The sequence below is a fragment of the Nicotiana tabacum genome, chromosome 8 (assembly GCF_000715075.1).
Source record: "Nicotiana tabacum cultivar K326 chromosome 8, ASM71507v2, whole genome shotgun sequence".
Taxonomy (NCBI): domain Eukaryota; kingdom Viridiplantae; phylum Streptophyta; class Magnoliopsida; order Solanales; family Solanaceae; genus Nicotiana; species Nicotiana tabacum.
Window position 1 is genome coordinate 12,824,893 of NC_134087.1, and position 18,162 is coordinate 12,843,054.

General features: G+C 37.4%; 1 protein-coding gene and 1 long non-coding RNA gene across 2 annotated transcripts; both read right to left on the minus strand.

The window, feature by feature from the left end:
- Positions 1 to 6,489: 6,489 nt before the first annotated feature.
- On the minus strand, positions 6,490 to 7,333 carry LOC107808464 (uncharacterized). Its single transcript, XR_001653140.2, has 3 exons — positions 7,196 to 7,333; positions 6,810 to 7,099; positions 6,490 to 6,677 (listed from the first exon to the last, which is right to left on the minus strand). It is a non-coding gene; the product is annotated as an uncharacterized LOC107808464 (long non-coding RNA).
- An 8,446-nt stretch (positions 7,334 to 15,779) lies between these two features.
- LOC107808463 (small ribosomal subunit protein eS27w) lies at positions 15,780 to 17,935 on the minus strand. The gene is made up of 5 exons (XM_016632994.2): positions 17,827 to 17,935; positions 16,546 to 16,585; positions 16,343 to 16,453; positions 16,208 to 16,236; positions 15,780 to 16,118 (listed from the first exon to the last, which is right to left on the minus strand). The coding sequence occupies exons 2-5, from the start codon at positions 16,546 to 16,548 to the stop codon at positions 15,974 to 15,976; spliced, it is 288 nt and encodes a 95-aa protein (XP_016488480.1). The 5' UTR covers positions 16,549 to 16,585; positions 17,827 to 17,935; the 3' UTR covers positions 15,780 to 15,973.
- Between the last annotated feature and the right edge of the window lie 227 nt (positions 17,936 to 18,162).

Consider the following 18,162-nt stretch of genomic DNA (forward strand, 5'->3'; position numbering starts at 1 on the left):
AGGCAGTAATTGACACCGAAAGTTTTGGCAATTGTAATGTAAAACATAAAAAAAAAGAATGACACATCACTTCTTCTTATTGAAAGAGAGTATGCAACTTACAGCATAAGAAGTGATTGAAAGAGAGTATGCAACTTACAACATGGAATGTCACGAGACACCACTTGATCGAAATATTTTACTAGATATTTATAAGAAAAAATAAAAATATTAGCATACATATAAAAAATAACACCGCTTCTCGTTAAAGTAATTTGTTCATTTAAATATTTCTTCAAATTATAAATACTGCTCATGTAAAATCCTCCTTGCATACACCCCACTGATAACAATAACACATCAGAAATGAGAAAAAGTGATCAATGCCCATCTGGGTTAGGATCCACTCACACTGACTTCAATGTCACAGCTCAAGGATTCCTGCAATAAGCATATCAGCAGTGTATGGGTCAAAATCTGACCACCCCGACTAGGTTGCTACCCTTTTTTTTAGCAATCGGGTAGTGAAAGTCAATAGAGTCCACTACATTTCTCCTACGAGATATCCGGCAAATCCAAAAGAGCAACGCCTAAAGTTACGGCCAGAATACACCATCGACCAGAACGTGTCAAGTCATGCTGAGGGCAAAGGGACATCGACTATATATAGCCAAAGAAGTCTTCCAATAAATGGGGCTCTCTCCACTCCCTGAGAATGAACATGAAAAAAAGAAGCTTCATTCTTATATCCTAAGAGGAAAAACAATTGTAATTCTATTTTCCCATCGATTGATGCTGAATCTTAATAAGATTGTTGATATTTCTTCCATCACTTATGCAATCGTCATTACTAAATCTTTTGATCTGGAATTAACTAAGTTTGACTAAGATTTACCCCTTCATCTTTGATTGCTTTGTCCAAAAAGGTTTAACATCTTTTGAGTCAAACAATTTGACGCCATCTGTGGCGATTTCCTAGTGAAAACTCCTAGTCTTTCCTAGATCAAAGATGAGAAACACAATCATGCACCGAAAAAAGCACGAAGGGAGAATCTAACTCATGCGAGAATTCCTCACCCCATCAGCTGCAAATATCCGAAAATAAGGCAAACGGTGCTATAATCTGGCTCTCCCCCACCAACTGCGTGGACTAACATATGCAAGGACATTTATATTGAAGAACAAAATTATTTCGATGCAGCTGAAACCCTCCCCGCCAGCAGCATCTCCGAGTTGAACGACCGGATTTAGACAAGAAAACTACAACGCGCGCTTGCGCGAAATGTTGACGCCTCGTGCCCACCAGCGTTGAACCATCTGGTACAAGCAATAGCAAACAAACTGGTACTCCCACGGAAGATGTCCAACTCTCCAGAAACTACGAACAATGAGGGGCTGTTATTTTAATAAGTTCGAAATAATACCTTTTAAGGCCAAGGGCCTTCGTCATTAAACAAAAGAAAGGTTCGACCTCGCTCGAACAACGATGGGCTGTTATTTCGATAAGTTTGAAATAATACCTTTTAAGGCCAAGGGTCTTCGCCAAACAAAATAAAGGTTCGACCTCGCTCGAACAACAACGGACTGTTATTTTGATAAGTTCGAAATAACACCCTTCAAGGCCAAGGGCCTTCACCGTGAAACAAAAGAAAGGTTCGACCTTGCTCGAACAACGACAGGTTGTTATTTCGATAAGTTCGAAATAACACACTTTAAGGTCGTTCAACCTCGCTCGAACGACGACAGGTTGTTATTTCGATAGGTTCGAAATAACACCCTTTAAGGCCAAGGGCCTTCGTCACAAAAGAGAGATCTTAGCCACGATCGAACGGCCACCACCTGACAGGCCGACATTTCGATAAATTCAAAACGGCATCACTAAGGGTCGACAATCACCGAAAGAAAATAAAAATCGGGACTCATCAGTCGAGCCCCTATCTTGCACCGAAGCCATGAACACTTAGAATAAAAAGTGGAGTACAAGGCAAATAGCGAAGAAGAAAACTTTTATTTATGCAATGTCACAACGCGGGCTATCACCACTTACATACGGCCCAGGCCAACCAATAAAAAAAAGGGGGAATGAACAGACGACAATCAACGAACAAAATAAAAAATAAAAACAAAGGACAACATTCTTCATTCGGCGTCATCACCACCGTCATCATCACCACTATCATCACCGTCTCCACGAGGTTCACCATTATCATCATCCGCGCCCCCATTGCCTTCGGGCATCGCCACGTCGTATCCACAGTTGATGCGAGCCTCACAAGCCTTTCTCTTGAGCTTCTTCGTAAGCAGCCTCGTCCATAATACACGTTTCCCACAAACTCTTATATATGTCCCGCTGGGCTTCATCATAAACCCATAGCTCATGCGTCTGTCAAGGAACGACAGCAGAGGACGACTCAACCTGGTCCTGTAGTCGTGCATTTTCTGCCTCCAAGGCCAATACCTGATCTCCCAAAATCGACGCCTCCTGATCAATCATTCCAATGTGCTCATCGAGCCTCGCCTCCCTAAAGGTAGTTGTCACTCTCTCCGACTCCTATTCAGATTGGAGTACGCGGATGGTGTCCTCCAAAGCCGCTACCCTCGCCAAAGCCTCAGACCAAGCTCTCTCGATGTTCTCCAAACCGGCGACTTTGCTCTCCATCATGGTCAACTTTCTCATCCACTCTGTGCTCATCGCCTCAAACCTAACCAAGTTCTGGTCCATCTCTGACTGAATTGACCTCAGCTTGCCCTGCAAATGCTCACACTCCGCCGCGATCCCCTTACCCAACTCGAGCTCCTCGTCCTTAATGCGAAGTTGCTCCTCGAGTTCGCTCTTACTATAGATCGTCTGCATCAATTCCTGATCCCTTTTTTCCAACTCCTCACCAAGAGTCCGATTACGGGGATCCATCCCCAGCCGCTCATGCATCTCATGACATCTGTCATGGTAGCAACGGTATTTCTCCATCATCTTCAAGAAAATCCTTGCCCAGACTTTGGCCTTGCAAATGCTTTTACTTCCACCATGTATGTCTAGAAATCATAAAGACGAGGTTAAACTAATGCTTTCGAATAGGGGAAATCTTAAAGCAAAAACAAAATGCAATGTACCCTCAAGCCCATGACGGCCACCTCATCCCTCAACTCAGCATCAAGGACATCCCGAATGGACTTATTCTCAGCTTCTGAGCACAACAGGCTGAACTGCGGCACTAAATCCTCCCCTTCCTGCCAAGAGGTTAACACTGGAAAGGATCTGAAGAATACGGACCGAACCCCCCACATTAACCACCGAGTGAGTAAGGCCCTCCTTGAACATCCTGACATCGTCGGGATCCAGGTATGACTCAGATTCATACTCGTCAACCACCACGCCCTTTCCCATTTCTGCTGCCGAATGAGGAGCACGACCTGCTGTAGAAGACGAGGGCACGTTCGAAGTTACAACAGCGGTGCCAGGGGTCTGATTCTCTACAACTACAAGGTGTTGATCTTTAGTAACAGCAGGGACTTCCAGTTGATTCAAGACGGCGGTTAGAGTTTCTGATCGCTGATCACGGGCGCCAACAACTTCAACAGTTTGCTCCGCCTCTACGAGAGGAGCCGCAATAACACCTTCTCCAGAGCCCGTCAGGGGAGAGTCATCCAGATGAATCACTGTTGGGGGTGCCATGTCAAACTCTACTTTTCGTCTCTTCGACGGCCCCCTCTTCCTCTCTAGTTGATGGTGACTCGTTCGTAGAACGGACAACATTGGACGGGACCTCGTCCTGAGACGCAGCCCTCGCTGGAGTAACCAAGGCCACAGATTCAACCGAAGCGGCCCTCGATGAAGGTCGTATAGTGGGTACGCCGATAGGACGAGCAGATGCGGCCGGCTAACAATGAGCTAATTGAGGGGCCCTTGCTCTCCTCACCCTCTCTAGCAATGACGAACGATGCATAAGAAGCTAAACAACAAAATAAAATAAAAAAGAAAGGATAGCATATGAAGGCATTATCTCACCCGTAAGAGGCCTGCGTCCAAACCTCTCGTGAAAAATCGACCATGTGCGAACTCCCACTATATGGGGAAGAATGGCCTCCACCCATTCACGAATCCCTTCAATAGGCGGAAAGGGCAATCTCTTAGCTACAAAAAAAATGAGACGGTTTAGCATCCATAGAAAACGGTCAAAATATTTCATTAATTAAAGACGCAAACTTACGAGCGAAGTTCCATCTTTCGGGGAATCCCGTTGGGTCTGCCACAATGTGCTCGGTCCGCACATAAAAGTAATTATCATAGAAAAGACGGTTGGTTCGGTCATCCATCTTTATCACTAGACTCCTCGACCCCCGAGTACGCGCGTGAATCATCGTACCGCGAATAAGTTGAGGAGCAAAAATGTTGAGCATATGGCCCAAAGTGACCTCACGACCGGCAAGCTCCACATACTTGAGCAGCATAAGAAACAACTTGTACAAATAAGGTGAAAGCTGAGCGGGGCACACTTCGTAGTAACGACAAAAATCTACCACCAACATGGGAAGAGGAAGCGTGTACCCTATAATAAAGGGGTAGGCGTAGAACACGCAGTACCCGGGATGGTCAAAGTGAACTCTGTCGTCCCCCTCCGCCAAACGTATCTTGATGTAATTGGGGATCCCCCACCATTTTCTCAATTATACAACACCCCTTTCTCTCATAATGGAAGCGACGGGTTACGGCTCCGCACCACCGCCGAAACTAAAGTCCAGTCGCATCCCTCCCGGGGCGAGGCAGAATCTCATCCACCGAGGTAACCTTCTCATCCTCCACCGCATCTGCCTCTCCGGTGATTTGTACATAGCTCTCCGGTACCGGATCAGCGGTAGGAAGATTATCGTGATAAAAATCATCGTCCATTTTTGGCAAGTTTAGGAAGAAGAGACGAAAGGTTTTTAGAGAAAAAGAAGGTAAGCAGAAATTCTAGGTATCAGAAAAAGTAATATTTGAAGAACTCTCTCATACAAATGATGAAGTGAATCAATTAAATGACAAGTTCCCCTATTTATAAGGGACATAAATCCCCCGAGCACGAAATTCAAGAGTCTCCATTTGAATCTGATAGGGCACGAAATGTTTCAGTTTCCCAGAAACGTGTGTCATAATGGTGGCAACCACGAATCAATGTTTCAGTGCCAACCGCCGTTTCGATTCTGAAACCATCGCAACGGTCCATGAGTATCGAAAAAACACCTCCACTCTGCCAAAAAATCCACAGAATGCGACTAAGGAATGGAAAGTTGGGGGTCAGACTTCTCTTGACTACGCTACAAATATGATCCATCTATCGAGCCCGACAAAGGGCGACCCCGACAGACGGAGGGACCAACTGTATGGGTCAAAATCTAACCACCCCACCAGGTTGCCCACTACCCTTTTTTTTAGCAATCGGGTAGTGAAAGTCAACAGGGTCCACTCCATTTCTCCTACGAGATATCCTTCAAATCGAGAAGAGCAACGCCTAAAGTTACGGCCAGAATGCACCATCAACCAGAACGCATCAAGTCATGCTGAAGGCAAAGGGACTTCGACTATATGTAGCCAATGAAGGCTTTCAATAAATGGGGCTCTCTCTATTCCCTGAGAATGAACATCAAAAGAAAAGCTCCATTCTTATATCCTAAGAGGAAAAACAATTGTGATTCTCTTTTCTCATCGATTAATGTTGAATCTTAATAAGATTGTTGATATTTCTTTCATCACCTATGCAATCATCATAATTAAATCTTTCAATCTGGAATTAACTAAATTTGATTAAGATTTACTCATTCATCTTTAATTGTTTTGTCCAAAAAGGTTTTAACATATTTTGGGTCTAACAAGCAGCAAAGCTATATATCAAAAATGCGGTGTCACATTTGACCAAGAATATTATTGATCTATACAACTTTTCCAAGACTTCAAGTTTATTTAGATGTTTCTATATCAAACGGAGGAGTACTTTCCAATCGTATACTCCCTCCCTCCGTTACCATTTAGATGATGTAAGTTAACTTGTCACAAAATTTAAGGAAAACAAATAACTTTCAAAATATGTAATGCTACAACCTTAAGGGGAAACATAGTAAAATTAAACCATGATATTTATGTGACGATAAAAACTTCTCACTAAAGATAAAATTGGTAGAATGAAAAGTTTAAAGTTACAGTTTCTAAACGTAGAAATGTATCTTTTTTTTTTTGAATAAACTAATAAAAAAAGTGGGTCATCTAAATTAAAACAAGGGGAGTACTATCTTCGTTCCTATCACTATTATGTACTCTCCTTGCAATTTATGTGAAAAAATCCGGCCAACATAAACCTTTTTGGAGTACGAAGATCAAATTAATTAACTACACGGTAACAATCTAATTAAGACACTGAGTATTTCAAATGCTACTGCTATTTCTTTTTAATTATAACATATTGAGTGATACCTGGCCAGAACATCCCCACGCATAGGATCCTATGACAGAATGATCATCAAAATCCTTAATGAGGAACTTGTCCGCTTCCTCCAACACAAGCTCAGGTTCCTCCACCTCTGATACAGCTTCTCTCCTTGATTTCTTCACTCGAACATTAGGCGACCGTCCCAGCTGCTGCATTATTGTGTGTACCCCAAAACATACTTTGTAGCATTATCAACCCTAGTCCCACGTCACTAGAAAATACTCTAACTTTACTGCCCTGTATATACATGTAGAAGATCGAGCTTAAGTTCTATATACTGTTGGTATAAAAAAGTTACACAACAATCCAAGTCATTATACAATTATATCTCTTCTCTATAATAAGCATTAATTAAAAATGGTAACTGACCTGCTATTACAAATTACGCTACACAAATGGTGTAAAAAGAACCTCCATGCATCAAGTTAGCGTATATAACTTAAATCACAAGTTAAAACATCTAATTATATCTTTATTACTTCTTAATAAAGTTCTTAAAGATTCTTTACAAAGTGATAGTTTCTAAAAGTTCATTTTGGCCTAGCATCTGGATGGTTGGGAACATTAGCAGTATGGGCATAGGACTTCATTTTAGGAGCAGTAGATGTTGCAAAAGTAGCCTTTCCTCTTAGGTGAGTGGCCATAGATCTCCACAAATTCTGCAACGTTGAAATAAGACGGTCAAGCCATGTCATGTACTTCAAAAACACACACTAGATAAAAACAGGAAGCAATATACAGTTTAGTAGCAATACTTTCTGAACTTCTGTATGCCATGATGATTGAAAGTCTGGAGATTAATTGATACGAATATATATTTTTAGAGGCTTAAGGGAAAGGGAAAATTAAGTCGGTTTTAACTTGCTGTTATTGTGTCCAATATTTGCTGGAGTGTTTGGTAATGATAGGCAACTTTATAATTGAAACGAACCTATAAGGAGACACGATTGCATGAGAATGCAGCTGTGGCAACACATGTCAGAAGAGAAAAATGGCCAATTTTGCAAGAGCGGTGACTCATGCACCGAAAAGGGAAATTGAACGTATACTTGACGACCAAAATTCAAAGCCACTTGCTATGGCCATTCCTTTAAAATTCGGCAGGAAGGAATGGGTAAATAGGCACTTTTTACATCATATCCTAGAAATGATCACCTATATATCCCGTAGCTTTATGTAGAGGCGGAGACAGAATTTGAAATTTGTAAATTTTAAATTTATCACCGAATTCATAACTCGCTTTTGTTATTAGGTTCACAATTATATATATATACAAGATCGATCATCTAAATAAAAGTTACTGAGTTAGTCCGAACCTACATTTACTTCTCTAGCTCCGCCGGCTGTTACGCAGCTATCAGTCTTGAAATATAAGGCGAAGTGAGTGGAATTCTAATAGGAAAGACGCTATTAGAATAAGAAAGACTCTATTAGAATATATCCCAATGGATACTCGCTATGGCCTATGGGGTTCCGTTAGATTCTCCCCAACAATTTGATAATATACAAGTCAAATATTTCTATAACAGTTATGTATGTTTCAAAAAAATTTAATTGTTATAGTGAAATGTTTGTGTTGTTATTGAAAACATATATAAATTTATAACACGAGAAATTGATTTCAAAGAAAATTTGACCGTTATAATGAAATGTTGTTAAAGAATAACTTTTATAGAAAGGTATAATGTTTGGGTAAACGAAGTGGACGGTGCAAACTGCAAAGTGATTGTAATCCGTAAAGAGAAAGGCATATCGATATCTTCCATTATACAGTATTCTGCTTTTTGAGTGTAGCTACTTGCTATATATAATTGTTCGCACCTCCAACATTTTTCACGTTATTTTATCCTTGCATGCCTGTGATATGATGATGAGGATATACATTATGATCAATATGGAAGGATCATTATAGTCCCCGAGGATGATGGGTAAGAGTTATTTGTTATTTTTACGTTTATTGTTTTGTACAGTCTGTACTAAGGTATTAATGTAGTTTTTTTGTTAATTACAAGTTCATCCCGAGTAATATTACTACGAGGATAATCACCAAAGCCACCAGAAAGCTTAATGATGGCCCTTATGCGACTTGGAATGAATTCCCATTCTCGCTGAAGGAGCAAATTTTCAATCAATTTAAGGTATAAATGTTCTTTTAAGCAATATAATTATTTATATTTATGATATTTCCATATAATATATAACTTTTGAAATACAGAGCAAGTGTGTATGGGAACATCGATATAGCGCAAAAGTAGCTACAAATTTTCATCACAAAGCTCGCAAGCGGTTGTCACATAGTTTCTCCAAAGCTAGAAAGTTGAACCAGAAGCCTGACTGGTTGCTTCAAAATTTATGGGAGGATTTGCAAAGGCAATTGCTTACCGCAAAATTCTTAGAGAAGAGCGAAAAAGGAAAGAAAGCTCGTGCATCTGAGAAGGGAGACTCCTTGCACATTGGAGGTGCAATCAGCTTGGGGACAATAAAAAGAAGATTGATACGTAATTGCTTAATTTATTTTAATTTTCAAACTATATCTATTCTGTTTATTAAAAAAAACAGAATATACTGGGTCGTTGTTGTTGTTATCTATTCTGTTTATTAACTAAAATTTATAAGTTTTCAGGAAAAGAAGTTGGGGCGCCCAATAAACAAAGATGAGCTATTCAAGGAGACTCATATTGTAAAGAAGAAGAAGAAAGAGACGGATCAAGAAAGGTGGGTCGAGCCTCGACTGTACATGTAAGTTTTCACTTTTCATTGAGTATTTTGATTTACTTTTATATAAATTTTGAAATACTAATTCAATGTAATTTTTCTTATAGGGTCGCTTCACAGCTGACGTGGAGGAATTCATATGCAGTCAGCCACCTAATGAGTCGGGCGAGTCAATCCAACCTTCGAACGAGGATGCTGAAAGAATATGGATGGAGGTTGCTGGCGGTCCAAAATGGGGGAAGGTATACGGGTTTCCTACTAAGAAATTCCATCGCTATAAGTGTGGAATGCAAGACATAGGGACTTCCTCGAAAGGCGAGCAACTTGGTGGGGAGAGCCTCTTCGCTATGCGGGAGACTGTGAGAAAGCTCACATCCGAGCTAGAAGCGGCCAAGGAAAGAGAAAATCTTAGAGATGCTCAGTACATTGGCATGCAAGCTCAGTACCATGGCATGCAAGCTCGACTCAAAACTCTCCTAGATTCTGGAGCTTTTCCGATTCCCCGGCCTCGTGAGTCATCGCCAGAGGCTCGACTTGAACGTGAACGTTCCTTTCGTCCTCCCTGTGCTCGTTCCTCCCATCCTCCCCATGATCGTTCTTCCCGTCCTCGACAAGTAGACCCTTCTCTATGCCGTCTTGTTGATGAAAATTCATCAGACGGTGATGATAATGATGTTGTACAAAACACTCCTTGACTTTTATATACTTTGAACTAGATAAATAGAACCGGTTTTGAACTAGTTGTAATAAACATTAACTTAGTTTTGTTAGTTTAATTTGTTAGTTCTATCTTTAATTCGTTGGTTTTAATGTGTTTTTGAATTGTGTTGTTGTTGTTGTTGTTGTGTTGTTGTTGTTGTTGTTGTTGTTGTTGTTGATGTTGTGTTGTTGTTGTTGTTGTTGTTGTTGTGTTGTTGTGTTGTTGTTGTTGTGTTGTTGTTATTGTTGTTGGGTTGTTGTGGAGATTTTGGTACTGAAGTTGTAGTTTATGAATTGAATTATATTGTTATTTAGGGATTTTGGTATGCTGGCAGGTGGTGTGGCTGCCAAAATAGGTTTTTTATGCCAAAATTATTACCCAGAAAAGCGACCAAAGTTGGTCGCTTACCTATTAAAAAAACTTTTCTAGCAATTAGCGACCAAGGTTGGTCGCTAATGAACCTAGATTTTAATATAAGCGACCAAAGTTGGTCTCTACCCTATTAAAAAAATCCTGGAAATTAGCGACCAAGGTTGATCGCTTATATATAAAAAAAATTAAAAATTAAAAATAAGCGACCAAAGTTGATCGCTTATGAACCTAGATTGTTAAATATATATATTTTAAAATAATACTCCCTTCGTTTCAATTTATGTGAACCTATTTCCTTTTTAGGCCGTGCCAAAAAGAATGACTTTTTTCCTTATTTGGAAACAATTTACCTTTACACAAAGATTTATAGTCACACATAATATATGTGCCTCATTTTAGACCACAAAATCAAAAGTCTTCTCGCTTTTTTTAAACTCCGTGCCCAGCCAAATGGGTTCACATAAATTGAAACGTCTTTTAATTTATGGACCAACGTTGATCGCTAATTTTTGAATTATAATAATTAAAAAAATATCGTAATTTAAATATACATACCAACTTTGGTCGCTAAAGTAAAAGGACCACCAATATAGCGATCAAGCCTGTTTGGACGCATTTTCGTCGGTATATTGAGATAAGCGACCAACGTTGGTCGCTATATGTGGTCGATTTTTACCGAATTTCTAGTAGTGACAAAAGCTACTAAGTTAGTCCGAACTTACATTTACTTCTCTAGCTCCGCCAGCTGTTATGTTACGTAGCTATCAGTCTTGAATATAAGGTGAAGTGTAGGGGTGGGCATCGGTCGGTTCTGTTCGGTTATGAATATTATTGGTTTAGCATATCGGTTATCGGTTTATAAATTTAATAAACCGATAACCGAACCGATAAGATATCGGTTATCGGATATTGATTAATCGGTTATCGATCATTATCGGTTCGGTTATCGGTTTACCCGATAAGATAACTCAATCTAGAGTTAAACAAAAAGGATAAGACAATTCACTTGGAGTTAAGCAAAAGAGAGAAGAATTCACATATACTATACTACCCATTTCTGCATTATGTCTAGTGGCCACAACTGGAATAGTACTAATACTTCAACAACCATGTTGCCCAAATACATTAATAATAATATAAAGTAGTAGCAATTTCACCTTAAAATTAACTAGTCCAAACATATAGTACTAACAATTTAAATTCAAGTTAACAAAACAACAACTACTCAATCCTTATAGGCTTCACCAAAAAATCAGTGGATAAATACTTATCAAACTGCAGCAATTCCCATAAAATATTCCAAGGCATTAGCTGCGTCCTCCGATATGATAACAACAATAGTTGATTTAGAATTTTTATTTCACACAATACCTGCACTTCCACAAGCGTTGAAGCCCTCAAACAGTCTAATATAATATAGATATTGTTTGTCAAATGTCTAACCTAAAAAAAAGAAACCATAGAGCAATCCCTATATGAAGATGAATTTTGTTATAGAAATTAAAAGCCTAATGTATAAGACTAAAGGCTTACGCTAGGAGTAACTAGTAAGGTCTATGAAGAATGAAGATGAAGCAACTGAAGAGTGCGACTGAGAAAGAATAGGAGAGAATGAACTGAAGCCCTAGCATATGTATATACTTAAGGGTAAAGTCATAATTTTATTAATTCTTATTGGATTATCGGTTAACCCATTAATAAAAGGAATTTTTACATTCATATGTCATATAGTAAACTATATTACTCTACTTTTAATATAATTACCTTCTATATACCTAATTACCATTTATATATTATTTTAGGATTTTAATGGTATTATTTAGTCTCCTAATTTTACTCAACCATATATTCCCACTCCCCCAAGTTTCTCTATCCAAATCCCCACGATTTCCTCTTCTAAAACCAGCGAAAACTTGTAACCCCTCCACCATTGACAACCATTAAAAAGCTTTGAAACTTTGAATTCGAATTTGGGTTTTCAAAAGACATTGTTTGTTTGGATTGGATGTTGTTGCAAAGAATTGATAATTCTCTCTACGTCTCTCTCTATCTCTCAATCCCAAATTTCAGTAATATAAGAGGAAAGGAAAAGAGAGCAACAATTCCACCATTGATAGCCATTAAAAAGCTTTGAATTCAAATTTGAGTTTTCAAAAATCATTATTTGTTTGGATTGGGTGTTGTTGTAAATAATTGGGGATTATGGTTTGGAGTTTATATCTCAATTTTGAGGGGTTTTGGTGAAGATTAAACTTGGTTTTGGCTAAATTTCAAATTGAAACTCGAAGAAGAAGACATGACATACATTATATTGCAGAAATTGTAGAAAACTTGTAGACTGTTGTTTATTTATTTTTGAGCTTTGTGCTTTTGTGTTAAAAGTTTTGATGGGAGCTTGTTCTTCCACTTCGTCTGTTTTGGAGCTAACTTGTGCAGAGGAGAAGATGTTTTTTAAGTTATATATATATTGCTATACCTTTAAATTCAAGAAAGTATGGTTATATTGTATTTAAAGAGGCGTGAATTTGTAGAATAGGTTGAACGTGAGAAATGAGTCAAATAAGACTTACAATGGCTTTTTTTCTACATTTATTCTACAATAAAACTACATATCATTTGAAAAATTAATATGAAAATACAGAATTTCGATGTTTCTACAAATTTTTTACAAAATTTCTATAAACTGTTCATAACATAATTTATCTTTATTTTCATGCATGTTCGTGTGGAACACTAAAGTTACTTGATATGCCAACATCTCCCGTTATAGAGGAATACAATTTATCTACAATTTTCTACAACTTTCACACATTATTTCCACCCAGTTAAATACAACTATAATAACATAAAACTTACATACAAATTTTATTCAATATGTCTTTTGTATATTTTGTATCTGATTTATACATAGTAAAAACAATTTTCATACAACTAATTATATATTATACAACTTATCTACAAATTATCTACAATTTTCGTACATTATTTCTACTAAGTTATATACAACTACAATATAATATCACTTAAATACAATTTTTATACAATGTTGTTCAACTTTCATACAATAGGTAAATGAATAAAAAAAAACAACAGTCTACAATTTCTGCAATATAATGTATGTCATGTCTTCTTCTTCTTCTTCTTCTTCTTCTTCGAGTTTCAGTCTGAAATTCAGCCAAAACCAAGTCTAATCTTCACCAAAACCCCTCAAAATTGAGATATAAACTCCAAACCATATTCTCAATTATTTTCAACAACACCTAATCCAAACAAATAATGATTTTTGAAAACCCAAATTTGAATTCAAAGCTTCAAAATTTTTAATGGTTGTCAATGGTGGAATTGCTGCTCTTTTTTCCTTTGCTTTGTATTACTGAAATTTGGGATTGAGAAATAGATAGATACGTAGAGAGAATTCTCAATTTTTTGCAACAACATCCAATCCAAACAAACAAATGTCTTTTGAAAACCCAAATTCGAATTCAAAGCTTCAAGCTTTTTAATGGTTGTCAATGGTGGAGGGGTTACAAATTTTTCCTGGTTTTAGAAGAGGAAATTGTGGGTGATTGAAGAGAAAATCGTGGGGTGTGGTTTGATACGTGAGTGAGGTGGTTGTAAAATATCTGGATGAATATTTAATTCCCCAATATTAGCGCCCCTAAATAAGAAAGCCTACAACTACAATGATTCCTTATTTAATGAATTGTCTATATTTTGTAGAAATACTATTAGCATAGCGGGTAATATGCAAACTATAAACATATTTGGTAATATAGTTTCCTATATGGTATAAGAACAAAAATCTCCCTTAATAAAATTGGCAAACTGAGGCTCGAACCGATAACCCAATAGTGAAAAAAATCTAAACTGTTACCGAATCATTAACCCAATAATCTTATACCGATAACCTAATAAACAATTAACGGTTCGAGTTATCGGTTTTACCCGATATATACCCAGCCCTAACGAAGTGAGTGGAATTCTAATAGGAAAGACGCTATTAGAATATCTCAATGGATACTCGCTATGGCCTATGGGGTTCCATTAGATTCTCCCCAGCAATTTGATAATGTACAAGTCAAATATTTCTACAACAATTACGTATGTTCTGAAGTTTTTTTAATGTTATAGTAAAATGCTTGTGTTATTATAGAAAATATATATAACAATATAACATAAGAGATTGATTTAAAAAAAACTGACCGTTACAATGAAGTATTATTATAAAGAATAACTTTTAGGGAGGTAGTGTTTGGGTAAACGAAGTGGACGGTGCAAACTGCAAAGTGATTGTAATCCATAAAGAGAAAGGCATATCTATATCTTCCAATATACAGTATTCTGCTTTTTGAGGGTTGCTACTTGCTATATAATTGTTCGCACCTCCAACATTTTTAACGTTATTTTATCCTTTGAATTGACCTTTATTAGGCACACTCCACTTCTCCACCTGGTCAGCTAACTTTAGCTCATCTCTATTCTCCACCAATCGGTATTTTTATCCTTTTATTTTAATCTTTTACTTTTTCTCCACACATGGAGAGTGAATAGGTCTCCTTGTCTTTAATAACAATTTGAGTTGAAAGAAACGAATATAAATTTCTTTGTGGTGGATAACTAAGTAGGACGACCTAATATTATAAACAGAATAATGATAAGAGGGAGGACCCTCCAGATTTGTTGTTTCTTTATTATGGTGAGAAAGTCTTGGCTTCCACTGTCAATATATCTTGGACTCTGAGACCCAATATATATATGTATCTCAGCTCCCATCAGTTGCTCTTCCAAGGCAAAGAAACACAAAAAGATGTGGAGAAAGAAGAGAAAGAAGGATTTCACAAAAACCAATGATGATAGTGAAGGTGACTTCAAACCTTTCTGTGTAGACTATTAGCCTTCACAGCATCTGATGTGAAGAGAACTCACAGGCAAGTCATAAAGGCAAAGGGAAGGTGATGCCTTTCTTCCAGGTTTTTTCTTTTATTGTTGGATTTGAAGTTTCATTGTATATGTAATGTATGTTAATTTTGGGTTAAAATACTCTTTAAATAGTGTTTTCATGTTGCCTTACCGTGTTATTATAGTATAAACTAGTGGCGCTTACAAATATTCCTGGAATTGTGAACAACTGTCCAGGTTAAAACCAGCAACTTAACAAAGTTGACTACTTCAATAACACAAGAATTCATTAATCTCCTGAACATACTTCTTCATTCAGTTATACTCGATGCTATAAAGTTGCGGTTCGTTTATAAGTACACATATAACATCCCAAAAAGGTTTAAACATAGCTAGAAACATTCTGAGGCAATTGAGTAAGTCAAGCTCCTGACAGATTCAAGCAATTTTCATGGCACATTGCACCAGTCAAAAGTACCATACAAACGTCGTGTCTATATTGCAAGAGAGACGCAAAGTATTTTATTCAACTTAATTTTATCCGAAGTATCAGCCATGCGCTTCAAATCCAAAAACAGGACATATTTCTAGCATTAAACATGAATACCAAAAACATAAATGCACAAACATGAAGTATCTTCTGAAAAATGTTAGAATCAATATCAGGAAGATGATTAAGTACTTCAAAATGTGGTAAGAGTAATATGATAGCCGAAGTATTCATTAAAGTCAGAACTCAAAACAAAAAAGAACTACTGAGCAAAGGAAAAGTTCTCTTTAACCAACTCATTCTTCAAAAACCTAGTTTATAGTATGTCATAGCTTTAACCAGAACCTCTAGCAAACATCAACCCACGATCATCATAGCCTTCTCTTTAACCCTAAAAGAGCATCCCTCAGTAAGTTTTGCGCGTCCACCAGTTGGCTGGCAGAGCACTTGCTGGCAGTTGGCGCATGTAACCACGGTTTGTGAGTGGCTGAAAATTGTTGTTCTGTAAAAGTTGGATCGATTATTAGTACCTTACTACTACATGGAAACTTATAACACGATGAATTTAACCGCTAATTTTCAGTAACCTACATTTGGAAGCAGCCTGGACATTTAACATCCTGCACGGTTGATCAAAAGTTCACAAGCAAGCACAAAGACAAAAGGCATGAATCATATATATAGATCACAACGAAATCCAAAATATCAGTGATTAATGGTAGATACCAGAAAAGTAGAATCAGGTGATGGGACCAAACGCTTAAGCTTGTGCTTTTGCTTCTCAAGCTCAGCAGGAGGGTGAAGCAAGTCAATGTCATTTGAAATCTTTGGAATACCCTAAATAAGGCCACAGGAAAAGAACATGAAACCACAATTGCCAAGTAACTCATGTCAAAGTCAAAAAGAAGGAGATTCAAGTGGTCACTCACCATTTTGTCTTGGAGCTTTTGTCACAGATGTTGCAAGTTGCTGTCAATCAATAGAAACAAAGAAACGTGAGATATTATCTCTTTACACATTCACAAAAGCACTTGCAATAGGAAACAAAAGGAGGGCGTCGGAATCAACAAATCATGTCTTCAAGAAACAAAACAGCATGAAAGACATAACTCATCAATTAATAAGTGTTCTCAAATCCTGAACTACTTGGAGTTAGCTATATGAATCTTTTTGAACTGTCCCCCTATGTTCTATCCCGTTCCATGATGAGATGGAACCCCTTTCTAGAGGTGAATCCAAGATTTAAGGTCTATGCTCTGTGTTGAAAGTACTGGATCAGTTGAACCCGGTACTCACGCTGCATGCACCCCTGCCCGTTGCCCACTTGACACCCCTAATGAAATTGTTAATTCTCCACATTTTATCAATTGATATAACCCTTTTGGTATGAATAGGTCATTGGGCTAGGCTTGCACACTTGACTGCTAATGTAGGACATGTCTATGTGAATATGTCCCAACAAATTCAATGCTCATAGGAATACAGACTTGAACTGGTTACATGAAGATTATACGCAGAGTTGCATTGCAAAACTGATAGGAATAAAACTTGAAGGCTAGTTTGGTATTACTTGTCCTTGAAATTACTTACACAGTTTCACTATTCACTATCGTCGTCCCCAGACCCCACCTGGAATTATACTGGGTATGTTGTTGTTGTTTCACTATCTTAGGGATATAACCATTATAATTATTGCGAGTTAAATATGATGAATTTCCTTTGACGGCTCAAGAGATGAGAGACCTTTATTATGCAAATCACACCAAATAGCCTCCTTACATGGAAAATTCTCGACATTAATTTAGTTCATGACCAAAGTTTCAGTACTCTTTTTCTCTCTCAAACAATTTATCACAAAAACTATGGCCCCTATACATATATTATTCTTAAACACTTAAACGAATAACACCTTAGGAATCAACTTCAATTTATTCCTATTTTATTAATAATCCCGCATGCAAACTATCAGATAGAGACACTCAAAGAGACAAAGAGAAAAAAGTCATACTGCGATGCATATGAAGTGAAAAAGTCACAAACAAACACCGATAAAATAAAATTAAAAAAATTAATTTTTATCCTCGATAAGGACAATACGAATACAAACAACAATTGAAAATAAAAAAAATAGCATTTCATAGTTATCAGATTATCGAACAGGAATCAAAACGAAAAACATAATTCACAGATGATCCGAACCCGGGAGTTACCTGTAATCCCCAACGCCGAAAGCCCTAGCTCTGTTCCTTCTTTGCCTCTTCAAAAGACTCAATTTATAGCTTACGGGGCCTCTAAGCTATTTGGGTAACAATCCCATAATTTTTCGGCCCAACAATAATAAATATTGTAAGTAATTTCTTTTTTGAATAATACAATAAAAATATAGTAAGTAAATCTTCTCAACATATATATTTATTTACGAGTAAATAAGTAAAAAGAATAAAGGGCAAGTTATACATTTGGCCCGTCAGCTCAATATCTAAAAATATCCACTAAATGTATAAAATATGAATATTGTATATTAATATAAAAAAATATATATTCTA